Source organism: Furipterus horrens, unplaced genomic scaffold (genome assembly GCF_987537825.1).
Source record: "Furipterus horrens unplaced genomic scaffold, mFurHor1.1.pri manual_scaffold_2, whole genome shotgun sequence".
In the NCBI taxonomy this organism is placed as follows: Eukaryota; Metazoa; Chordata; class Mammalia; order Chiroptera; family Furipteridae; genus Furipterus; species Furipterus horrens.
Window position 1 is genome coordinate 48,073,284 of NW_028327172.1, and position 26,543 is coordinate 48,099,826.

Genomic DNA, 26,543 nt, shown 5'->3' on the forward strand with positions numbered 1-26,543 from the left:
CCTTGTAAAGTTGTTTTAAGGACTAATGAATATGTGAATTAATATGTAAAATGCTTAGAACAGTACTGACACCTAACAGGCATAACAAAAGCTATAATAATTCTTGACTCATATGCTACTTATTACAGTCAGAGTTGGTTTTAAAAGTAGCTTGTCTCCATTTCTACTCTATTTAATCTGTCACGTTGACATTTGTTCTAGAGGAAGTCACTTAACTGTTAGAAGATCTGAGGTTATAAAGCCCACCTTCCTTCAATCCCTAGCTTTGTGAAATTGGGCAAGTTGCTGAATATGTTATTCTCATTCATAGTAGGGAGGAATCTCATACCTGCTTCACTAAGATGCCTTGAGGTGCTAACCTACAAAAGCTTCTATTAATGTTTCATTTACAACCTTTCCAAGAGTTCTTAAGTAATTGGACTGAAAATAGGTGGTACCTCAAGTTAGTGGAGAATAGCTGGAAGAGAATGCATTGAAAGATCACAGAGGGAAAGGAGGGAGATTACTTGTTCCACTTCATAACTTTCTGAAGGAGGCTTGGGTTTTAACAATAACAGTTTTCTGGACCTCAAGAGTATTTTTAGCTAATGGGCGAATAGTAGGAAATTTAAATGCTGTTATTTATTTTCCAAACCACAGCACCACTCAAGATCATGAACAGTCTCACATGTTTGTATAGTGGTCCACAATTCACAAATAATTCTTCCGTGTTATGCATCACAACATCTCCACAGGGTAGTTTTTTCTTTTTTTTAAAGATTTTATTTATTTATTGTTAGAGGGAAAAGGAGGGAGAGAAAGTGAGGGAAACATTGATAGAATGCCTCTCTCACACCCCCAAATCAGAACCTGGCCAGCAACCCAGGCATGTGCCCTAACCTGGAATCGACTCAGCAACTCTTCCAGTCAGGGTTCCAAAGGGTAGTATTGACCCCGTTTTTTTTTTTTTTTTTTTTTTTTTTAAGGAAACTTCGTTAATTCCAGAAAACACATTAAAAACCACTTGTATCAAATGTTTCCAAAAGTACAGAACTTGAGGACAATCATAAAATTTGATGGAATCCTTAATACCAGGTACTGGCTTAAATTTTATGGCTTGAGTAAACTATATGTTGGGACCCTTTTCTCATCTATGAAACAGGGAAAACAAAACCTTCACACAATTGCTCTGTGATTAGATAAAAACAAAAGCTAAAGGGCGAACCTGCCACGTCATAGGGCCTCAGATAAATTCCTTTTCCTCTTGTCTTTGACAGATACAGCACAAGACATCACTATCATTCTCACTTCACATGTGAAGAAACCCGAAGTCAAGGACGCTCGGGCTCCCCAACTCTGCAAGGCCCACATCAGGTACAGGCCAACTGCGATGTCTACTCCATCAGTTCTCATAGCGCAGATTCTCTCTCCCTGAATTGAGTCGGGGGTGGGGGGTGGGGTGTAGGAATGGAAGCCGCTGGCAATTCCTCTTATGCCTCTAATGAATACGATCCTAATCCTCCCCGGCGCTTCAGGAACAAGACTGCTTTCCTACTGTCCCTAACCTCGCTTAGAATAAAGGTCACATAAAACCTCAGCAGCTGCTACCAACGCCATTTTGACCGCTTCGTGTGACGCCACACGTAGCAGAGAGCGCAGCTGATTGGCTGGGAGACGGCAGTCGGAGGCGAGGCGCGCGAAGCCATAGAGAAGGGGCTTGAGAAGCCAAGAAAAGTACAATCCCAGTCCTTGTGCGTGCGACAGCGGGAGTTTGGGTTCGGACCACAACTCCCAGTACCCCTCGCGATGTCTCCCGTTTCCTTTCAAAACACGGAGGTAAAGAGGTACAGGGAGAATGGAGGCCTTCTTCGCTCTGTCTCCCAAAGGCGGGAAAGGCGAACTACAACTCCCGATTGGCAGCGCGTACTTGCGCCTGCGCCCTGAAACCTGTCGCCATCTTCCCCCTTCTGAGGCACCGCAAACAAACCCAATTCCTGGTGTCCCCTAGTCTTGGCGAAGGAGCCTTTTAGATGAGCCCCGAAAGGCCGGGCAGGTGGGTGACTCTGAGACAGGGTGCTGGGAAGAGCTGGCAGATTGGCCAGGCTGGAGGAGCGCTGGATCAAGCACTTAGAGCCCGGCTTGGGGCGCCCAGCCTCATCCTCCGTTGTCTCCTAACGGGATCGTTGGGCTCCCGAGGTGGGTTGAGGGGGATTCTTGGCAGGCCTCGTGCTGGGATCCCGGGTGTCCAGCTCAGGGAGCCTCCCGGTGAGTCTTGGTTGTCTGCCCGGCTGTCCACGCGTCTACTGTCTTGTCGTTGTCCTCTCCGCAGAGGAGGGAGCGAAGCGCTGATGTTGGCCGGGGCCCCTGACACCGGCTGCTGGTCCGAAGGGTTTGGGTCGTGGGCTTGACATTAGGGTTGGCGCTGAGCGGCATTGGCGAGGAGGGTGGCTGGTTGCTCTTGTAGAGCTGCGAGAGTGCGTGTTTGGGGAGGGGGCGGGGCGGACTTGTCTCCTTGACACTTGAGTAGAGGGAAGGATTATACTAGAGCCGGGTTCCGGGATCAGGCTCCGACAACTGCTGCACAGGTTTCCAGGGCGATGCGGCCCCGCGGACTGGTCCGCTTGCGGGGGCTTGTCGGGGTGCCGTTACGTGGTTGGTGTTCGATTCCGGCGGTCGCCGGCCGCCTCAGAGATCCTGTACGGAGGCGAGGACTGGGGCTGTGGAGGGAGCGAATTCCTTTGGCTCTGCCCCTTGTTCCTCCCCACCCCTTTTCTTTTTGTCATCCTGCCGGCTGGGGCGCGCTGTCCACTTCTCCTTGCGCAGGGTTGGTTCTGAGCTGAGAGGACTATGGGAAGTCGGGGGATGGGGACTTAACTCCGGGTGAGGAGTTGGAAGTTAGCAGCCCCAGCGCCTGGAATGGGACATAGCTGTTTAGTTCGTAGGGTTTGGTGCCTGACTCCTGGACCAGACCGTGAGCTCGCTCCTTCGTTCATTCATTTCCTCAGTCATTCATTTTACTCCTCTTAGTCATTTATTTATCTATGTAACAAATATTTACAGCGTATCTACTGTGTGCTAAGCAGGTGGTGTGCAAGTGCCCAGCTCTGTTGTCTTTTTATCCTCCAGATTAGGGAATTCCATTACCACGTAAGTTCCTGGCATCTAAACGTTTGGTAAATGATGGTTTGCAAATTATAGGGTGTACGTACATTCATCTTTCATTGTTAGGATTGAGGAGAAAGTTCTTCATTAAGTTCCAGTAACTCACGTAGGTGCTAGGATCTTTACATATTTTATCTCATGTAACTCACAAGTGAAAAAGCCCAGGCTTACACAGGTAGTAGTGCCCGTTTATTGAACAATGTACTAGCCACGGTGGTAAGAAGTTCACATACACAGTTCTCTAATCGTCATAACAGACTGGGTGATGATACCTCTTTTTAAGATGTGTAAAACATATATGCTTAGATAGATTCATTTTCCCAGGATCACACAACCAGTAAGTTGAAACCTGGAACTAGAATTGAGAGGTGTCTGGCTCCACTGTCAGAGGTGCTTTTTCCATTGCCATTGGCTGGAATAGTGAGTTCCCAAATGGTTGTTTAGTTCATTTGTCATAAGTTGGAAAAGTGTGGTGGTGAAATAGGACTGTGAGGTAGTCTTACTGGTTTTACTTTTTAGCCTTTGTATCTCCAGGTGAGTGGCCTTTTGAATGTATTTTGGTAATTTGACTTTTTGTTTTGGTAGAGAAGACAAGCTCTTTGGGGCTACCAAAAAGAAGCAGCAATGCCTGTTGTGTGGCCAACCCTTTTGGATCTCAGCAGGGATGAATGCAAAAGGATTCTTCGAAAATTGGGTATGCTTTTCATTTTCAATGTTTTATTCCTCTATGATACTTTTCTCTTTTTGTTTGGGTCATGGTTGTTTGCATGGATAACATATCCTTTGTTGCATTAGAAATTCTTTAGAGGTATTGTTCCCATCTTACTTATTTTTATTTCCCCAATGCCTGCCATTGTGCTTTGTACATAGTAGGTGCATGAGTCATAATAATCATAGCAACTCAGAGTTCTTGAAGGGTACTGGGCTCTTCTGGGCTGTTTACATTCTCCTTTAATCCTCAAAGCAAAAAGATAGGGTTTTTTTCTTTTTTTCTTTTTTTTTGTCCCTTTTTACAAATGACAAAACTGAAGCTTAGAACCCAAGGTAGTACTGATAGCAAGTCCTGGAGTCAGGATTTCAACCCAGGGAATATGAATCCTGTCTCACTTTAGCATACTTTTAACCTTCATGAATGTATGTGTGCATTACATATTGTTTCTCATTTGTAAGTTAATAAGCTATACGGACTTTCCCAAATTGTATTTTACTATCAGCAGTAAAACACCCTTTATGGTTGTAATGAATTATGTGGTATATATTTCTTTTCCTTTATAGCAGCCTTACTCAACTAGCATTTAGGGACTTAAGCCCCAGTGCTAAGGCATCCATTGTAAATAATGAACTAACTTCTTCTCATACAACTAGAAAGGTATTAGTTATGGGAAAAGTGAGAAAAAGTTACTCAAATCATTTTCTGTATTCTGTGGTTCAAAATGAAGATCCTTGGTTGAGAACCTTATTGTCTTATTTACCACTGTAGTCTTAGGCTAGCACATAGTAGATGCTCAATAAATGAAAAAATACTTGAAAGGAGCATTAAATGTTTTAGCAATAGATAAGAATTATTTGGATAGCTGTGATTTTGAAGGGGAAAGTGTAGGCCATGAATTCAGACAGACCCAGGGTCTTGGTTCTGTTACTGATGACCCAGGTGATCAAGGATAAGTTACTTAGTCTTCCTAAATCTGTTAATACTTTTGTAAAGGAAGGATAGCGATATCTGCTGCATAAGATAGTTATTTGGATTAACTGTGTATAAAAAGGGCCTATCACAGTGCCTGACATCTGTGAGAGTATAGTATTTTAAAGCAATTGCTTTCAGACATAATTTTTTGCAGATGAATCTTTTCTTCAAAGGAAATTTTGCTGGCAATTCCTCTGTATAAATCTGGTCATAGCTGCTCTGGTCCTGCCTGCTAGTAACTTGGGCTGTTTTTATTTCCCCTCAGGCCACTGTGAGAATTTCTTTATTTTAATCTACTACTTAGCATTGTATTTTAGCACAACTAGAGACCTTTTTTTTTTGGTCAGTCATTCCTGTATCTTTTCTTTAACCTTATATCTGAACTTTTAGTACTAATTTGAGGATGGTTTTCTATACACTTACATTCAACTGCTTTAATTTGCTAGCTATCAACTAGAGTTGGGCTTGTAATTATTTCTTAGTTGAAATAATTAGAGGAACAGATCACAGCTACAGTAGATTGATTAAAGTTTCTGGGCTTTTGGTGCCATGAATCAAGGCATTACATTTAAATATAAAAATGATAACCTTTAAGTCTAAATTTCTCCTTAATTTTCCTCAAAGCTGTGTGAGTAATGCTCCTGGAGAGCTGCTGTATACAAATGAAAACAGGCTTCCACAGGGTAATGTCATCTACAGTGACCCTTTACTTGGGGAGTTGAGCCTTGATGGTGATTTGCAGAAAGGTTTCCTCTCCACCCATTGGCTAATTATCATAATAATGAAACCTTTCTTGCAAACACTAGCTCCAGGTTAGAAATTTAGAGAAGATACTGTATATAAGAATTAGCTTAAAATATTTTAAGAATTAGCTTTGCCCTTTTAAAAGTTGTTGTAAATCATTGTAAGGTAAGATGCTAAACATGAAGATTTTGCTTAAATATAAAGACATTGGGATAGAGACTTTTTTTTAATGATGTACTGAACATACCAGTGATAGTTAAATGCTTCCTTTCTTTCATCCTGCCTCTCCCCTGCCCTCCCCACCTTTTTAAAATGAGGATTCTTGAGCTATACATCTAATGCGGGGCTTTTCGGACTATAATATAATTGAATGGCTGATTTGTTTAAATGGAATGGGTTGAGGGCTTTATAAAAATAATTTGGTAAATCTTATGTTTTCTGTGGTGTATGCACGTGTTTATTATTTCATTATACTTATGTGTCATTAGAATTAACATTATAATAGAATGGCACCAAAACTAATATCAGAAATTGGTATTTGTTAGTATCTGAGGATACCCATCAAACTGGAAATCAATAACTGTGAAGGAGCTATTAAAGGTTCTTTCCAATGAGTGAATTTCTGGGGAAGGGGAGGAAGTGTCTTGGATTTTGTAGCTATAATAACTGTTCTGAGTCCCAGTATTGTGTGAGGTTGTCACCTCTTACTTTTGTGCATGACTTTTAGTTAGACTTGGAGTCATGCTTGAGATGTCAAAAATCTTTGTCACATTTCTTTAGTTAATTTCATTTGTTTTGAAATAGTGTCACTATCACCATAAATTTCAAAGGCAAAAAAATCAACTTCTTTTTCTTTTTCCTTAAACCATTTTCTCTCTCTGACCTCTTTATTGTCTATAATATTGACATTCTCTTAAATATCTTGTAAACTGCAAAACCTGATTCCTTTCCTTCTGCCATTCCTTCCACATTCAGTTACTGAGTCCTATCAAATAAAAACTTTTTATACTAGCATCAGAGGCTTTTCTTAGTCTTACACCAAGCTACTTTTCCATTTTTATCCTTCCCTATTACCTTACATGAGTCCCTTTTTGGATTTTAATCACCTTGAGAATAGGGACTTTGTTTTGTTTATATAAATATTCTCCATGGTACCTAATAGTACTAACATTCAATTAGGAGTTTGGTTTGAATTAGTGACTGTCCAAATGTAGAGATATTTTTACTTCCCCTAGTGTGAAACTCTCAAAAGTCACTGACCTACTGGAAGTTTGATATCTGTATGAAACATTATATGCTCTTATTCTCTATCCCTTTTGCACAGTTGCTTTTCTTCCCCTGCCTGCTTGCCTGGAGCCCAGTTTTCTTTCTGATTAAAACTTATGCTTCCAGACTGGATGCTCTGTTTCATCTCTGTGCCTTTACCATTGTATTGTAAACTGTATTATAACTGTCTGATGACTTGTTTCACTGTAGTTTTATTCTAGAGTTAACTCCTTGAGGGCAGGATTTAGCACACTATCTGGTATATATAGAAGGACTCAATACTGATTTCATAAATGGGGCATAAACATTTAGAGTATAGTGATATCTTTGTTATCCACAGGGCCTTTCTGAACTATACTTTGGGTCCTGGTAATAAGTAAAATATATTTTTTGGAGCTAAGTATTTTCTTCACTGCTCCAGAGCAGCAGAGCTTTGTTCTTCCAGAGAGACCTCGTGAAACATCAACTTAATGTCCAGTATAGATTGGACATGCAGGATGTTTACATTTGGGATAATTCATTAATGTCCAGTATAGATTGGACATGCAGGATGTTTACATTTGGGATAATTCAGTTGGACCAGAGATACAGCTTTTTGTTGACAGAACTGTGAATAGTATGAACTGAATGAGACTGTTAGTTTATTATTCATGTAATACTCAGGATACGGGTATCCTTGCTTTCATTATTTGGCTAACATTGAGTGTCTGTTTTGTGTCAGGCATTGGCTAGTAGCAAATTCTGGTAGCAACTTGAATTTAGTAAGAAGATAACTGTAGTCTGGACACTTCCCATCATTTTGTTTTACTCAGCTATACCTGTTTTACAATATTAATGATTTAAAACAACAACTATTTTATAATTTCTTAATATTCTGTGGGTTGCTGGTCTTGGTCTTGCCTGACTGCTCTCATTTGGCTGTATTCAGTTGGTAGCTTAGCTGGCTGACTGGGCTCAGCTGAGATGGCTGTACCTCTCTTTCCATGTGGCCATTTATTCTGGGATTTTCCATGGCTTGGTGATTTCAGGGTTCCAAGAGAGCTATCCCCTGTGTGCAAATACTTATTTGTTTGTATCATATATGCTGATGTATCATGTATGCTGATGTTTCATGGGTGAAAGCAAGTCACAAGCCAAGTCAGTGTGGGAGGGGTCCTTATACAAAGGGAGTACACAAGGTGTGCACTGGAAGGCAGGCATGGTTCATTGGGAGCCATTGAGGACTTTCTGGTTTTATATTTTAACCAGTATTAGGGATTAACATTCATTTCATAGTGTTTGTTGCTGTGGAAAGGTAGTAAAATGTAACTGTCTGGCATCAGGGTTTAGTTTATTAAGTCCTGGCTGCTGTAAGAGCAATTCATGTTCCCTAATCTGCCTTAATCATTTTGATGGTGGTTTTTATAGAAGATCTTAGCCCTGGGAGGTACCTTTAAAGTCTCTCCTAGATAAAGAAACTGAGGTTCAGAGATGAGAAATGACTTGCCCAAGGTCGTACAACTAGTAAGTGGCAGTGCTGGAGCCAGATCTGTCCCAGTAGTTTCTTTTTCTTTTTTTTAAATCCTTTCTCGAGGATATGTTTATTGATTTTAGAAAGAGGAAGGGAGAGAGAGAGAAACATCAATCGGTTGCCTCCCATACGTGCTTTGACAGGGGATCAAACCCGCATCCTAAGTATGTGCCCTGATGGGATCAAACCTGCAGCCTTTCGGTGTACGGGATGACGCTCCAGCCAACTGAGCCACCCAGCCAGGGCTCCAGTAGTTTTTCAGTTGCACAGTACTCACCGTACTCTCACCTACCCAGGAGACATGTGGAATATAGTTTGAATTCTTAAGCAGGCCTTAGGAATTATTTCAAGGATTGGTAGTGAGGGTACCTTACAGTAATACTAAAAACTTCTTCTATTAGCCTTATTATGATATATCATTTAGAGCCTGTTTCCAGTTGTTGATAGCATCTGAATTGAATGTTCCTTTAGTGATAATATGTGAGACAAAATATTTACCATTAGATTGTTCTACCTACACATTTTAAATATGTGACTTCTTGAGGCAATAAAAAGAAAAGAAAATTATAAAAGCCACATTATGTTATTAGATAAATATTTTGAGAGGAATTTAGAAAAGTATTTATGTATTGATTTTTTAATTGATTTTTAGGTTTCTTGCCCTGAAGTTTCACTATATGTAGCCACAGTATTGAAATATTGAAGGCCTTTCTTGATAAAATAATTTTCTTTTTCTAGAATTGGAGGCATATGCTGGAGTTATCAGTGCACTTCGGGCACAGGGGGATCTCACCAAGGAAAAGAAAGATCTTCTTGGAGAACTCTCAAAAGTTCTTAGGTAAATTATCATAAAAGTTTGTGAGACATGACTAGAATGTTCATTTTGAGGGGTTTCAGTACTTTTCACACTTAGGTTGAAGACAGGTCTTCAAGTTGTTGGTGCTTAAACATCCCATCCCAGTTGTGTGCTTTGTTATAGAAAATTATGCAGTTTACTGTTTATTCTATAATATAATCAAAAAGAATTTAAGGCATGTTATTTTAGGCTTGGGCCATCTGGGAGAGGGAGGTGGTTTTGACATGGGTAGAGGAAAGAAGAGCTGACAGCAATTGGATAATGAAGATCTAGAGGGATCCAGTCACATTTTTTGAAGGGAAGGAGGAGACACTAGGAAGTTGTCTTAATTTATAGAAATGGGTGGTGATTATGTAGTCACAACCTTGAGGATAGTTTATTCCTTCAGCTTCCCAATAGAGTGGCACTTGAATTCATTAAAAAATTATCATGAAAGGAGTTCTTTGATATTTTGATTAATCCATTCTAACATCTTGAACTTTCTCAGAAAATATTCTGTTTTAATGGAAGTTTCCTTTCTACATTTCAAACAATTTTTTAAGAAGTGAATAAAGGGAAGCAGCAGCCTTTCCTATATTTAATTAACATTGGCATAAGGACATTATTAAGACAAATCCTCAGTCTTATTGTCCTCATATTTGACAGTTTATATTTTTTGTTGTTTATACTTCCTCATAAATTCTGCATTCTAGCCCCTTAAATTTTATTTTTGTCCATGGTGTAGATTAAGCTTGTATAATAAAGACTACAATTTGAATAGTGGCATTTATTTTATTGAGTATTTATGAGTAGAATGGGTGTAGTCTTTCTTCAGTTGTTTAGTATGAACTTTACATGTATTTAATCAGGGTCAATATAAGCACATTTTTACCATAGTAGTAACATGATATACTGTAGAAGACACAGCTGAAATGTGGAGTAATAAAGGAGTAATACACTGGTGTTAAGTTTCATAGCATCTAGCCACGAGAAACAGAGTATTTTGTCACTTTTCTTTATTATATTCATCAAACATAAAATTACAGACTCTTGAACTTTAGAAAGGACTTCAGAAGACTCTTTCCTGAGTAATTAGCAGTCATTCAGTGACTGTTTGTATATTAGACAACAGGAACCTCTGCTAATCTTGAACATGGTCTGACATTACTGAGTTTTGAAGGTAATGATTTGACATCAAGCTGAATTTGTCTTTTTGGGATTTCTAATTTGCAACTAATTCTCTCTGCAGTTACACAGAATCACTATGAATCCTTTTCTATGACTTTAATTCAGTAAAGCATTTGAAGGTATATGTTAGGCCCCATCTATATCTTTTCACAAATCAACCTTGATTTCCCCTTCCCCAAGCAAAATGTTGACTTAAACATTAATAAAAGTATAGAAAAGAGCTGCCTGCTTGGCAGAATTCTATAATGGCTATTTTTTTTTCATAGCATCTCAACAGAACGCCACCGTGCTGAAGTTCGAAGAGCAGTAAATGATGAACGGTTAACAACAATTGCACATAAGTAAGCCATTAGTCATACCACCCCTGATTTTTTATGATGCAGTATAATGTAGTTTTGATAGTCTTCTTATTGTGTAGCAGATTCCTGAGTCTTTTATCTTAAAACTAATACATATATACTCAGGGTTCCTGACCATAATGATATTGTTTATTCAATTGGTTATGGTTTTGCATTTGTCTAGGCAAGCTCTAATAGGTCAAATCCCATTACAATGTAATCTCTATATAACTAAAGGCCTCGGCAATTTAGCAGACGATTCAGTTGAAGCAAAGTTCAGTAACAAAGTAATGTGTTCCCCAAATTTGACATTCCCTCAGAGGTTCTTTGTAATGGTATTTGATATGTATATTGCCTTATAAATTTTTGATAACTAATATTTCATGTGTTTTGAGATTCACAAAAAGATTATAAAATATATTCTGCTTTTAAGAAATATGAATAGAGCATATTTTTAAAAAGCCAACAGAATAAAATTATAAAGGAGTCTTTCTTATCAAATTGTTTTTAGATCATTATAACATTAGATCATTTAGATGGGGTGGAGGGTGGTGGAGGACTAAGGAGGGTATGGGTCAAACGTTAGTGGAGTGTGTATGGAGACAGTGCCTCCTAAAGAATAGAAAAATAGAAATTATCCTTTAAATGTTAATGCAAGGTGATAGGATATTTCTTAAAATATGTTATAGTATAAGTCATTTGTTTTTTATTTTTATGTCTTAATGTGCAATAAAACTAAAGGAAAAAATTCAGTGCATTTTCATAATGTGATAAATAGTGCATTTAAACTAATTGACCCTGAAGATCCATTAGCTTCATGTTGAGCTTCACTGTTCCTCATTTTACTTAAACTATAAAATGGGTGCTATCTTTTTAACTGCAAAGTTTGAAAGTTTAGCTATTTGAATTTTGAGAGTTTTCAGTGGTAGATATGTATGCACTGCAGAAATTTTAAAAAGAAAAAACAAAAGAAAAAATTTTCGTTAGAGACATTAAGTATTTAGTTGTTAGGCCAGTATGGTTAAAACATTAAAATATTAATGGGTTCCTTCTTTAATTTGCTGTAAACTTCTGGATTGGGATGCTCTAAAAGTAATAACTGAGCCTAGATTCTAATTTTAGAACTGGTAATAGGAAATGTGTGTGCTAGATAATAGAGTAGTTAACAGTAACTTGCATTCAGAGGCACTTAGATACAAAATTAGTACCTTAAAACCATTGAAACAGTATTGTGGGGCAATTAGTTGTAAGTTGATGCATCGGTGTCATACGTGAAGATTAACATTTATTTAGTCTCCTTTTCCTTTTTTCCCCTTTAAAGAATGAATTTATCCTTATATTTGGGTGAAAGACCAAGTTACAGGTATGCAAATAGGTTATTATTATTTCAGGCTTTTTCTTGTATTTATTTCAAAATTGAAGCTCTCAATTATTCAGGGGCGCATATTCCATTTACAAATTAACCGTGCCCCTTGCTTTTCCTTCTCTTCCCCTCCTCCCCGACCTAATACTGCCCACCCTTTAGCCATTTTGCTGCTTGGGAGTACCTCTAGTCAGAGGGTGGGAAGGGAGAGGAGGTGAAAATTTTAATTAGTCATTTTACTACTTATTAGTTGTCTTGGAAAAAGTTTGTTGGAAGAATTTTCAAGTATTTGCCAAAGTATTTTTAGATAATATGTGGGTTTCTTTAATCTGTTTGACCTCTCCCTTTCCCTCCTCTATTAGCATGGATAATTGAGAGTTGGCTTTTATCTGCCTGTTTCTTTTATTTTCCCCTCTTCTTTCTGATTTAATACATGGATTTAACTTTTTGAAAAGTTTACCTCAGTGTATAATTTAAAGCTTCTTAGGTCTTTCCCTATTCCTGTTTTAATATTTTATATTGTGGTTTTAGTTTGACCATATGTCACTATCACTTGCTGAGCCCAAAGGTCAGTGAGTGGGAACGGTGAGGAAGTCATAGGTCCCCCAGTTCTCTCCATCTCCTCTGCCCTTCCCTCAGAGGTAGCAACAGAACCTAGTTTCAAAGAATAGCTATAGGAGGGGATCCTACTCAGAGCCTGAAAAAGCAAAAGCAACTTCAGCCAAGGAGGAATGCATCTGAACTGACTGCATTCCCTTTCTCCTCTCCCTTCCCTCCCCCAATCAAAACAGCAGCTTAGGCCCCAGGAATGTGGTTGAAAAGTGAAGAGAAAGCTGAGAAGATTGAGCACAAAGGAGGTAGAAACAAAAGGAGTGGAATGTCTGGAATTAAAAAAAAGAACCTTGCCTGTGGCTCGAAGCATAACATTTGTTTATTATTTTGCACCAGGCCATTTAATAAGTTTAATTCAGTTTTGAACCATGTCAGAATATTATAGTATTAAGGACTGGAATGCCAAGGGGCTTTAGAGTTTTTAATTAGTCCATTCATGCCAGCATTGTCTCTAGACTTCAAAGAAAGTGGCAATCTGGAATTATTGTTCTCTTAACTCCTTCATGAGCCCAACTTCATAGGATACTGTGTGAGTTTCTGTGTGAAGATGAGGATTTCTTGCTGATGCCCTGCACACCAAAGGATGTGAAGGCCAAGGTAGTTTTATTAGCATCATGTTAGATTTCTCAGAAGAGGGGCTGAAGCTGGGTTTCTACCCTCCTTTGCCATCTTAGTATAACTGAGGTGTGCCAGGGAAGCCCTGGAGTAAGATGGTAAAAATTTCTAAAATTTAGTTTAGATGATTCGTGCAACTAATGCATATTTACACCCTCATTACTAAGCAGATAGGAATTTTTGATCTAAATTTAACATGATGTTTAGTTTTTCATCACTTAAAGTTTGAGCATGTTTGTATATGTTGAAATTTGGAAGATTTATAGGTTAATAGTTGCAGTTGTATCTTTTGAGCTGCAAATTTTCTTTTCAATAGCATATATTCATGTGTTTCAAGTTATTAATCTTCCATAATTTCTGCCATTTAAATAATGCACCAGGTAAGTGTAGATACCACTTTATTTTTGTGGGGAACTCTCACCAAATAAGTTTATTAGTGATATTCTGATAAAATAATAGTAAAATTGGAGTTAGCCAAGAAAATGCTGAATAGCTTTTAGAATTTTTTCCTTTGACAATTAGCTATAGCTGTTTTCTGTGTCTCTTTCTTGTTTATACCACTCTCTGTTTCAAAACTAGATCAATTAGAGATAATGTAACAAATATGTAAGAGTTACTGGTGGTCTCAGGAACTCTTTGTCTTGTGTGAGGTAGGACTGTGTTAAATCATGAGGGAATTTGCAGATTTCTCAGAGTAACCCAATTGAATTCATTAACTCCTAGAAATTCCTTTCTAAAGTGAAAGTAAATCCTTCTCAAGTTGTAAAGTAATTTATTTGTTCCATTTCTTGAAAGTTGGTAGTAATTAGATAGCAGTACCCAGTTAGAATAAATCAAAGACAAAAGTTAGATGTAATACACGTTTGAACATTTTTATATTCTCTACATATAATGAGGTGAATAATTTCAGTAGCATGGTATATGCTTGTTGAAGGAGACATTTAGTAGCTGAGTGACCTTAGGCAAGTTAGTTAAACTCTCAGTTTCCCCAATACGTATCACCAATTTCATAGGATTTTTAAGAGAATTAACATGAGTTAATAATATATGTAAAATGTTTAGTATAATGCCTGACATATAGCAAGTGCTTAATTGATGTTAGCTATCATTATTACCATCATCATTATTATTCCACTGTCCCTTGATAAGGACTTTTATGTACTCTAAATATGAAGAACCAGTGGACATGGAGCCGTAAGCTCTAGGTTGGGTTGTAAAATCTTTGGTTTTGAAAAGGTACAGAAATATTTCTGATTTAGTGAAGAGCTTGCTTGCTTCTGAGTGACTTTTCAACTTCAACCCTAATCATTAGTTGGGAGAAGTGACACAGCTTCCTTTTATGGAGACAAGTAAAGAGAGGTGATACAGCTACCTTCTTATTTCAACCTCTGTTTGGATTCCTGGGATAAAATTTGCTAGAAAGTTTAGGGAAACTGAGACTAGTGTCTGCCTAAGGTAGAGTTCAACAGCCTCATGCTTAGAGTGAAGACTCTAAATAAATAAAATTAAAGTAGTGGCAGGTTTCTTCCAGTGTCCTCAGATCTAATCTATTTTAAGTGAGGATAATAATATAACACATTGCCAGTAATGTATATAGTCCTATTCTATCCCTGGAGTCTCCCTCATTTACTGTCTCAGTTGCCCATCTTTGAAAGCCTCAGAACCTCTGACCCTGCAGGCAGTTTAATAATTTTGTAAAGGTTCACTACATTCCACCCTTAATTATTACAGAAAATCTGATTTTTTAAAATTATGAGTACTTTTTACCTTTCTAATTTAATTTCAAAGTTAAGTTTTAAAAGTTAGTAGAAATGCTGGTTTTTATTAGCACTCCTGAATTTAAACTAATGAAATAAGGTCAATATTTATTTAGACATAGGAACATCTTTTATCATTTCAATTATGTTCATTGTAAGATTCAGATTATAGAATAAAATATGTAAGAAGCTATGTATATGTGAAATTCCTTGAATTCTGATTATTATTCATAATTTTGATCTTGCTTGCTTAAAATGAACCCTCTGCTATTCACCTAGGGTACTTTGTAAATTTAAAAAGTTGTGTTTGTTTGAGAAAACATATTTGATTCGCTTTTGGTGATTGAGAACCTTCGTAGCAGCGTTTTCTTTTTTGTTCAGTATGTCTGGACCTAATAGTTCTTCAGAATGGTCCATTGAAGGTCGTCGTTTGGTACCACTGATGCCCCGGCTGGTCCCCCAAACTGCCTTCACAGTAACAGCTAATGCTGTTGCCAATGCAGCTATCCAGCACAATGCATCTCTTCCAGTGCCTGCAGAAACAGGAAGCAAGGAAGGTGAGTAGAAAAACATTTGTGTATAGACATGACTTCTAGATTCTTTAAGAAAAGTTGTTGTATTTTTTTCATCTGTTTTCATCATAGTGTTTACAGGTTGCTGAGCAATTCTTATTCTGAAACTAGAAACTGCTAAGATTTTGGTCTCAACCAGAATTAAATCTCTCTTTTGTTCAAAGTGTGAATTATATTAATCACAAAATTGCAAATAACCTTCTTGGAATGAATTTTTGATATCAGTATATTTTGTTAGGAGTGAATAGATAGTCTTAATGGGTGACATAGAAAATAAATAAGATGATAGAAGTCAGTTAGCTGCTTGGGAAATATGCTGAACTTATACTTTAGACTATAAAGCTCTGTATTTGTCTTCTGGAATCAATGGTATATGATGCTTCTCTGTTCTAGTCAATGTGCCAAATCCATTAGGGATTACCTGACAGATGGAGAAAGCTTTCTTACTGTTATTCAATCTAGTGATTGACACGTACTTTAAAAATCTTTGAATTCTCCTGTGGTCGCTGAGAGTAATATTAAATTTGGGAGCGCACATTTTAATTGACTTTAGTAGCTTACTTTGGTGTTGCATGAAAATGGCCCTGAAAATAATGTAGTTGTCAGCTGACTTTAGGGAATTGTCTTTCTGGGCTAGTGGTGGGCTGTGGAGCAGAGTGAAACACACTTTTCATGCATGCCAGGCTCTCTTTTAAGCTGAAGAAAGCTATATTCAGAGAGAGACAATTACCAGTGTGTAAACTTGACCTCCATTGAGTTTCTGCTTTGTTTGTTGTAGGAGAGGTGTCTTTTTTCCCCCCACTTAACCTTTTCTATCCACCAGCTCTCTGGTAGAATGGAGAGAATATAGCATTTCCAATAGTCAAATCTATGTTTGAATCCTAGTTTTGTCATTTCCTAGCTATGTGACCTCCAGCAAGTTTTTTAGCTTCTGTGAACCTTGGGTTCCTCACCCTTAAAATGCAGATATGGTATTGTGACAATTAGTAATAATATATGATAAGGATTTAGCATAGTACATTGTACTCAGTAAATGGTACCTATGAGCTATTTTTGCTTGTTGTTGTTATTCAAGATACTGAAATATGATGTTGTCGTTACTTTAGTTGAGTTCTTGTTGCACTGCTTGGATGACAAGTGACTAGTGAGTTGGTTTATAATACAGGAACCTTGCCATGGTCGTTCCCCCCGCCCCCCCCCCCAACCAAGTTGGAACTTGTATGGTTAGGAAAAAAATTATCTCTCCATCATTGGTGCTATTAATATTAAAAGGGAATACAAGTACTGTTTAACTCCTACCATGAATGAAAAGAGATTTTCATTTTTCTCAGTATAGTTTTAGGCTTGATTTCTTTGTAAGTGTGTTCTTCTCCATTAGCAGTGTTACCTGTAGACAGTTGTTAAATACTTTGGGGAAACCCAGTTAAGTGATAATTTTCAGGAAAGGTTATTAATGCCTTTTAACTTCTAGATCTAACACCTAGCACTGGCCTCTAACTTCTGATCACATGAAAATGTTAAAATTGGCCTGCAGTAAAAACTAATATTTCTGTATGAGTGGACAGTTTTGGTGAAAGTTAACAGCAAACTTTTTTATTGTTCCTTCAGTAGTGGTTTGCTATTCCTACACAAGTACCACGTCAACCCCAACCTCTACCCCTGTTCCAAGTGGCAGCATAGCAACGGTTAAGTCTCCAAGACCTGCCAGTCCTGCCTCCAATGTAGTTGTCTTGCCAAGTGGAAGTACTGTTTATGTCAAAAGTAAGTGATATTCTCAGTGTTATTAGGGCCTTCTTGGCTAAATGCTACAGCATAGGTTCTGATTAGATCTGCCTTCCTGAATTAAGTTAATAATCCACTGGCTATTAGCAGTGGTTAGTTTTTGAAGGTTCTAAAGAGTTCTTTTCTTTACATGTGACTAGGTATACATTGCTTTTTAATCAGTTCTGGGCATTAAGAAAATTACTTCTTTTTTGTCCTCTGTGGGAATCTGCCCTGAACAGTGTTATCCTTCAAGCATTTGCTTGTTTTGATTGTCATGAAATAGTAATGTGAGTAGAAATGAAGGAATGAGCTTATTTGATTTATTCAGTGTTTACTCCTATAATTGTAATCTTCGTAGTATTTTTAAAAAATATTTGTGTAACATCTGTTAGATTCAGTGAAGCATTCTGGAGAATCTGTCTTTTATATTTCTAATTGACTAATTTTTTGAAGTTTATTTGCAGTTTTTAACCCCTTCATTCTACCTTATAAAGCAGTTTGAGGCCCAGTTCCTTTATTTTGTTTTTAATGTCTTTGTCTATTTTTCTGCTTTTGATATCAACTGGAGAACAGTAATATTTGATTTTCATTTTTCTCAATATAGTTATAAACTTGATTTCTTGGGGTAACTTTTAGAGGTGGGGTTTGCTGTTTTAGACGGGAATGATTTTCGGTTTTTGTCAGCCTTTAGTTAGAGTCTAAAAATTGAACATGTAAGGAGTTGTATTTTTAAATGTTTGCTCTGTAGAGATTTTCTGTGTATGTTGCAAAGTTTTATGTTTCTCATTTGATTTTTTTTCAAAACCAGTTGAGGCTTTAGTATATAAAGAAAAGACTAAAAATTTGGGACTATTAAGTTTGTATCTGTTTTCTGTGGATTTAGCCAAATGGTCTTTTAAAATAATTTTAGAGATCTACTTTTTGATCATTTAGCAAAACCTTGAGAGTGACTCCCAAATATGAAGGAACCATTTTATATAATATGTAGTTTGAAGTAACAGGAAGTTTATTGCTATATTCCTTTTTTTTTTTTTTTTTTTTTAGATTTTATTTACTTATTTTTAGAAAGAGAGGAAGGGAGAGAGGAAGAGAGACACTGGTGGGTGTGTGAGAGAAATAATTGGTTGCCTCTCACACGCCCTCAATTGGGGACCTGACCTGCAACCCAGGCATGTGCCCTGACTGGGAATCAAACCTGTAACCTTTTGGTTCGCAGACCAGTGCTCATTCCACTGAGCCAGAACAGCCACGGCTATTGCTTTATTCTTAAAAGTCACACAAGCAACATTAGTCTGGAATATAATCATTCATTCACCTAACTTTATATGTGCAAGGCACTACTGGGGAAACCAACCAATAAGACTTAGTTATGCCTTCTGGGAGCCCCTTAATTATGGGAGATACACAGACTGACAGTCACATTGCTATGGGGCAAATGATACAGAAGAGAATGTACAAAGGGCTTATGAGCTCAGAGGAGAGGTGGATTCACTGAGGAGATGGCTTGCAGAATGGTGAAGTGGTCATTGATGCGAAGTGGTATTGCCCAAAGATCAATAGGATGTAGAGACCTCAGATGGATAGAATGTGGTATGGCTTTGGGGAATGGTGAGCAGTTCAGGGTGCCAGGATTACAGAGATACACAGGGCTGAGTGGAACAGGGTACTCTGTTCTTGTAAAGATTAAGGACTTTGAATGATATGATGAAGATTTTGTGCCTCGTCTTGTAGGGAGATAAAAACTTAAAGAATTTGAAGCAGAGCATTCCCATGACTTAGATGTGAGATTTATAACTGATAGTAGGTTGGAGGGTGGAAAAGAACTAGAGAGATCAAAAGCATGAAAACCTTTTAGGAGGCTGTTAGTAAAATATAGGCAGGGGCTAAGAAGGTCTTGACATGGCCACAGGGTTAAATAAAGGAGGGAAGACATTCAAAGACAACTTCTCTGAGGGGGGGGTTGATAGGACTTACTGTCTGAGCATGAGGCAAAGGGGCAGATCAATGATGATTTGATAGCACAAAGATTTAAAAATAAAATATAAAATGCAGTGTTAGATTGGTATAAATATAGCAATATTGTCATTGCCTTTCAGGTGTTAGCTGTTCAGATGAAGAAGAAAAACCCAGAAAACGAAGGCGAACAAACTCTTCTAGCTCCTCCCCTGTTGTCCTAAAGGAAGTTCCAAAGGCGGCTGTTGTTCCCGTCTCAAAGACCATCACTGTGCCTGTGAGTGGCAGTCCTAAGATGAGCAATATCATGCAGAGCATTGCCAACTCCTTACCACCCCACATGTCTCCTGTGAAAATAACCTTCACCAAACCATCAACACAGACGACAAACACAACAACACAGAAGGTATGTGGTGGAAGGAGGCTCTGCCCGCCAATAGTTATTTCCACCTCTTTCCGTCAGTATGATTCAGGTTTAACAAACATACACTGAGTGCTTACTATGTGCTTGGCATTATGCTGGGAATGTTCACATCTCTTATTTTAATTATGCACATAAAGCCTTGGGATAGGTATTATTCCATTTTTTTCTAGATGAGGCTCAGAGATGGAAAATGACTTGCTTAATACATCACAGCTAGCAGATCCCCTACTTCTAAGACTTTCATTCTATTATTGTGAAGCTATTTGCAAAAATTTTTAAATACAAAAGATTTTTTTAAAACCTGAAATAAGATATAGGATGACTTTATCTTTAGAAACTCAGTTTTTAATTTGCCAGAGTAACAAAGTTGTCAGGTGTTTCATAGAAGGAGGAAACATATGAATAAGTGAATAACTGTTGTCTTCTCTTTTAATTCTTTGTTTGCTGTCATCAATTTATTCCTCAACTCTTGTCTCAGTATGTTTGAATCATCTGTATTCTGTCAATTTCATGTTGTTAGGACCTTCTAACATCCCACATTAATCTAGACTTGTTGCATGTCTGCATTTTTGGGATCTTCCTTCACCACATTCTGATCTTCCTCTTTCTTGGTTTATTTACTCATTTACTAGACCATATTCTGTGTTTCTTGGTGTATAAATGGGTGGAGGGTACATTTTTGAGACCTTGAATGGTAGACTGAAAATTTCTTTATTCTACTCTCCCGCTTTCTTGATGGGGTCATATTCGAGGATGGCGGTCATTTTCCCTAATAATTTTGAAGATAATTGTTCCATTGGCTCTTGGCTTCCAGTATTGCTTTTGAGAAGCCCAATGCCATTCTAATCTCAGATCCTCTTTTACTTTTTGAAAACTCAGTAACTTTCAGAGTTAGAATTTCAAGGTAGTTTTTCTTAGTGTGAGTCCTTATTTTATCCACTGGGTTGAGTACTCAGTGGCTTCTTTCATTTATTTATTTTTTTTATTTTTCTCTGTTCTCTCCTTTTGGACCACCTATTATTCAGGATGTTGAACTGCCCGGATTGATCCTTTAGTTTTTCTTATCCTTTCTCACTTACATTTTCTATTTGTTTGCTTTTTCTTTCTACTATAATTTAATGGTTTCAAGTCTGGATTTTGGAATTAGACTTCCTGAATTCAAATTCCAGTATTTGCCACCTACTGTCTATATGACTATTGGAAAACTAAGCTCTAGGCTTAAGTTTTCTCATTTGTAAAATAGGAAAAATAATATATCTATTTTATAGAGTTTAGGGGTATAAATAAATGAGATAATAAGTGTGAAACTGTTAGAATAGTGTTCTCCATAATAATTAATGCTTTATAAGTACTATTTTTCTTTATCCTTTACTAATTTATGGAATTTTTAAAATTTTGCTCTCATACTTTACATTTTTAGTAATTTTTTATTCTCTGAAAGTTCCCTTTAAAAAAAAAATAGCATCCTGCTCTTTCATACAATCACTATAGTCTCTTATCTGATAATTCAGGGTAATTTTCTTGATGTTTTCTTTTTTCATGTTTTCTCTTTTACCTGTAAGTTTCTTTTATCTATTTGTTTTGCTCTCTCTTATATCAGAGTTTCCTTCCATGCTGGCTGTCTGTTTATGTACAACAGTGGGCATTAAAAACCTGACAGAAAGCTCTGTGTATTGGGTGGGATATATTGGCGGGTGACTGTCACTGTAGGGTGGTCTAGCTGGGACGTTTTGTTGAGAAACATCCACTACCCTTTACCTCCACCAAGCTGTCACTCTCATTGAGGCGTTTTCATGGACTGGTTGGTTTCCTTAGAGGAGAATCTTTTAGTCTCCTATCAAGAGCAGTGAGTCTTTCTGCCCTTACTTTGAAAGTAAATGGAGAGAGGGCTGGATAATCCCACCATTTGTATATAGACTTTACCTCTGTTTTCAGCACAGCACCCACCCCACCCAGCCTGGTGTCATCAAATTCCCTTGGATTTAGTCTTTCTTTGGGATAAGGGAAGATAATGGGATTTAAATGCTATTTAAACAGACTTTCAACTAATTTTTTTCTCTCTAGTCCTACTTTTATCCCCACTTTAGATGTCTGTGGTGCTTTCAGTTCCTGAGTCTTTCTTAGGTTCTCTGATGCAAGTTATCTTATTTTTTGTTCTTCTGTTTGCTGTTTTAGGTTTTCATTTTTGGGGAATGCTTGCTTACTTACTGCTTGTCTTGCTTGTTTTCCAGTTTCAAAAAACTATAGCTGTTGTCTCCTTTCCATTTGACCTTATAGGTTTATGCCTCTTCCCTTTAAAAAAGTAAATCCCTTCATACTTTTAGAGGGATTTTGGGGAAAGAGTGGAGGTAAATTTTTGTGTTCAGTGTGTGGTCTTTCTCACCTTTGAATCTTCATATCCATGATAATTTTCATTTAAAGAACCTCCTTGAGTTTTCTAGAGAGATGGCATTCGATAACATATAAAAAATGATCATTTTTTTATAAACTAGAAATGATTATGAGTTGATCCATGGAATATAGTTCTGTTTTCAGTCTTAGAATGAAGCATTATGGTGTAGTGTTAAAGTCAAGCAAGAATTTTTGTAGTTAAAGCAGCCAGGCTTGGAACCTCAGCTCTTCCAGTCTGACCCAAGATAAATTAGTCTTTCTAAATCTGTTTACCCATCTGTGAGTTGAGAATAATGCCAGTCTTTCAAGGTTATTGTGAGGATTAAATGAGATTGCGTATTTCAAAGTGCAGCATTAACATATGTACTCAAAAAATGTTAGCTCCCCTCTCTTGCAGCTTTTTATGGAAAGCAGTGTTTTTTTTTTATTTGCACCATTGTGAGCTGTTCAAAATAATTGAATTCATCAGTTAACTGAAGCTTACCTCTTAATATATTGAAATTGACTATTTTTGATGACTTCTTAAGTGTTACACTGAATGTTATATCTGCATTTGTATTTGATGACTCCAAGGTAATCTTTCTGAATATCACTTAATATAGTTATGCTTTCTGGGCTAGCCCTATAGTAGGTGGCATCACATGCTATGTACTCAATGAGCTTTTAAGTGAACATATTATAATTTTTTTACTGTCTTTGCTGAATCCTATTTTATCAGTAATTCTTCTCTCCTCCCCCTTATCTACTTTTTTAAATTTGGTGTTTGAGAAATAGTGTAGTGTAGTGTAGAAGAGCACTCAGCTCCTATCCATGTCCTTCTATCCCCTTATTCTGTTTTATTTTTGTTTGTTATGCATATAACTAATTGACATTATATTACATATTTGTTTATTTCCTTTTAGAGTGTAAGTTGCCAAGGGTAGGGAATTTCTCTTATTCATCATTCCTTAGTGGTTAGAATAATGCCTGGCAGGTAGTAGGTGTTAATATTTGTTGGAATGAATGAATAGGTTTAGTTTCAGTACTGGCTCTACCATCTTTCTTGAGCTTCAGTTTGCTTATAAAACATTTAATGACTACTTACTCCCTAGGGTTATCAGGATAATTAAACGAGATGATTCATGGAAAGTGCTTTACGTAGTGCATATGCCAAGTTCTCTAAATTTCACCTAAATTATTAACTTTTGAGTTTTCTTTGGTAGATCTATATAAAGGTACTTAGACTAGATGGGGGTCATGTATAAGTGAAGCTGGTGAATTTTTTTTTTAATTTAGTGACTTTATCATATTTTTATTTTTGTTTTTTTCCTTCTGACTTGTCAAAGGAGAATGGATAGTTGAGGTTGTCATACTTTTGATGTTTATAAGAGGGCATATTTATCTCCAAAGTCATGTATGAGCCATACCATGAGATTTCAGGCTCAGAACCTTAGATTTTTTTCTATTGTGTTTAAAAAATAAACATTTAAAACAAGTTAAAAACAAGATTTATTCTTTCCATAAATGTTTATTATCTACTGTGTTCCAGATATAAAACTACTCTTTATTTATACTCAGTATTGTTGGTTTTATTATTTTTCTGGACAAGTGTGGGTAGGACTATTAGATATTTGTTGGAATTTTTATTTGTTTTTTGTTTTTCTTTTGCTGGGTAGTTGGATTTTTTGAAATCTTTGTGAGGCTGTTGACATTATTGTATTCACCTTGTATTTCTCACTAATGCTATGTAAGTTAACTTAGGAATTACTTCAGATAAAGTGACTTACATTAAATATAATTTTTTATGGTTTTGTGGACTTGATTCAATTTCAAGTAGGTCAGATATTTTCAGGGTAGACAAATTTCTACCTATGTTAATGTGGTGCCATCATTTTAAGTGTAACATTGGTATAGCACTTATATAAACAAAGCAGCAGAATATAGCTTTGTGCTTTCATGTGCTTGATTGATATTTTTCATTTTATCCTTAGGGTGCAAGTCCCAGCACTCTTAAGGAGTTTTTGTGAGTGCTAGAAGGTCAGTAATTTGAATTATGGCCTGAATAAACAATGTTTGGTTCACTTGGTTTCAAAGTCCCTTTATTTTTCCCTGTTGTAATAAGTAACTTTGAACTGCAAATAAATTTTCTTCAAGGTAGATTTCTAATTTTGGATAACCCCCTTTTAGATCAAAAATCGATTTGTAGACTGAAATCTCAAAATATGTTTTATCTTTGAATCTGTAACTTAAAACATGCTCTTAAAGACTTGAGATTTATTTTGCTGAAATTTTGTTTTCTTAATGTTAGAAGCCTATAAGCATACTCCAGTTCTGAAATTGCAAATATTTTACACGAGTGTGAATGTTTCCTCTTTCTCGCCCGTGACAGACACTGTTAATCATGTCATACTTTTTTGCCAAGCCTGGTGAATCCTCATCTGTATTGCGAAGTCCTTATAAACACTGTACTTCAGAAAGCTGCCACTATTAGTTCAGAATCGGCAAATGTGAAACCTAATAGCCATTAGTACTCTAATTGGCTTGGCTGTGGTAGTAGCTACCACAGTTCTTTTGGATCCTCAAGGGAATCAGAATTTTGGAAAAAAGTACCTAAAATTTTTCAATGAAACAAAAATAGAGACACTAAAATATGTTTCCAGATTGATTTTATATATAATGCCTTTACTATATCCTTTTAACATTTATTAAGTAGTAATAATAAGCCACTAATTAGTACCAATTGTTGACTGTCAAATATTGACCACCTGCTATGTGCCTAGCACTGTGTTAGATGCTTCATATCATTATCTCCTTTAATCCTTATAATGATTTGCAAGGTAGGTGTTATCATCCCTATTTTTTATTTTTTATTTTATGTATTTATTTTTAGAAAGAGAGAAAGGGAGGGAGAAAGAGAAGGAGAGAAACATCAATGGGCCAGAGAAACAATCAGTTGCCTCTCACACACCCCCAACTGGGGACCTGGCTCGCAACCCAGGCATGTATCCTGACTGGGAATCAAACCAGCAACCTTTCAGTTTACAAGCCAGCACTTAGTCTACTGAGTCATACCAGCCAAGGCATCATCCTGATTTTATAAATGAAAGTTGGAGCCCAGAGATTTGAAACACACTCAAGGGTCTGTCATTTGTCAGTGGCAGAGGCAGGGTAATCTCAGGTTCTTTTGACTCTTAAGTTTCTGGTTTTTTTTTTTTTTTTTACGGTATTAGTCTACTTCTCAGTTTATATGATGGCTGATGGTTGTTTTTGTAATAATACTATATAGGTATTTGCTGATCAAGTCTATATGGAAGTATGCTGGTCAACTCTATATAGGTGTTTGCTGCTCAAGACTTGTATTATCTCTCTTAACTGCTCAAATGATTAACAAACTCCTTAAAATAATGGATATGTACTAATTTTCTGTAACACTTGAACTATATATAATGATATAGTCAAAGATTCTTTGAGATTTAAGTACTGAGTAAAGACATACTTAGTAAATTTTGACTGATTTAAGTTCAGATCTTCCTTAGCAGGGATAGAAAAATGAAAAGGAATTTCTCCCTTCAATCCTTTGAGGTTTTCAAAAACAATTTTCTGCCCTCAGCACAAGAAATTATGGTGAAAGAGGAAAAAGACACTCGATTCTGTTTTGGTTATCACTACACCATCATTATATTCATGTGGAATAAAACTGTGATACTGCACATTTGTAAATGATTTTTGTGTTCTCAACTGTAAGATTGGGATAATAACAGTATCTATGTCATAGGATTGTTGGGAGATTTAAACAAGTTAATGCATATTAGTTCTAGGAACTAATCTTGATTCTTTTCCTTAATCCTACTATTTCCATACATTAAATCCTATTGACTCTACCTCTGAAAATAATCTGACACTGCTCACTTCTCTTTATTTCCACAAACACTCCAGTCTCAGCAGCCTCTGTCATTGCCTGGTCTACTGCAATGGCTTCTTTACTAGTTTCACAGCTTCCGCTCTTGCCTCTTTTATCACTTAGCAGCTGGAGTGATCTTTTAAAATAAAAATCAGATATTTTTGCTTTCCTGCTTAAAAGCATTCCATGGTTTCCATTATACGTAGTATAAAGTTTAAATTCTTCACTTTGGCTTACAAATTTGATCTGGCCTCTGCTTACTTTTCCACGCCCTCCTTGCCCTGTATGGATGGTTTTACCACACTGGCTTGCTTTCTGTTTCCCAGTACATGGAGCTGATTTCCCACCTTAGGATCTTTGCTCCATTCTGTTCTCTTTGAAATGCTTCATGTCTATTTCATTTACAATTTTTTATGCATACTGGCTAAACTAAGTTGCTTCCTGCCCTTTATTTTTTCTCTGTTCTCTGTGTCACCCTATGAGCAAATCCTGTTGGTTTTACCTTT

General features: G+C 36.9%; 1 protein-coding gene across 4 annotated transcripts in view; it reads left to right on the plus strand.

The window, feature by feature from the left end:
* The first annotated feature begins 1,916 nt into the window (after positions 1–1,916).
* The window catches only part of EMSY (EMSY transcriptional repressor, BRCA2 interacting), an 82,455-nt gene continuing 57,828 nt past the window's right edge, over positions 1,917–26,543 (plus strand). For 3 of the 4 annotated variants that reach the window (XM_090265655.1, XM_090265662.1, XM_090265660.1), the window contains exons 1-8: positions 1,917–2,032; positions 3,727–3,835; positions 9,084–9,183; positions 10,635–10,709; positions 12,028–12,069; positions 15,435–15,610; positions 17,234–17,386; positions 19,486–19,748. In XM_090265655.1, coding sequence (XP_090121781.1) covers positions 3,766–3,835; positions 9,084–9,183; positions 10,635–10,709; positions 12,028–12,069; positions 15,435–15,610; positions 17,234–17,386; positions 19,486–19,748 — 879 coding nt within the window. In that variant the 5' untranslated portion in view covers positions 1,917–2,032; positions 3,727–3,765. The remainder of the gene's footprint in view (positions 2,033–3,726; positions 3,836–9,083; positions 9,184–10,634; positions 10,710–12,027; positions 12,070–15,434; positions 15,611–17,233; positions 17,387–19,485; positions 19,749–26,543) is intronic. The other variant, XM_090265659.1, reaches the window with a different exon arrangement.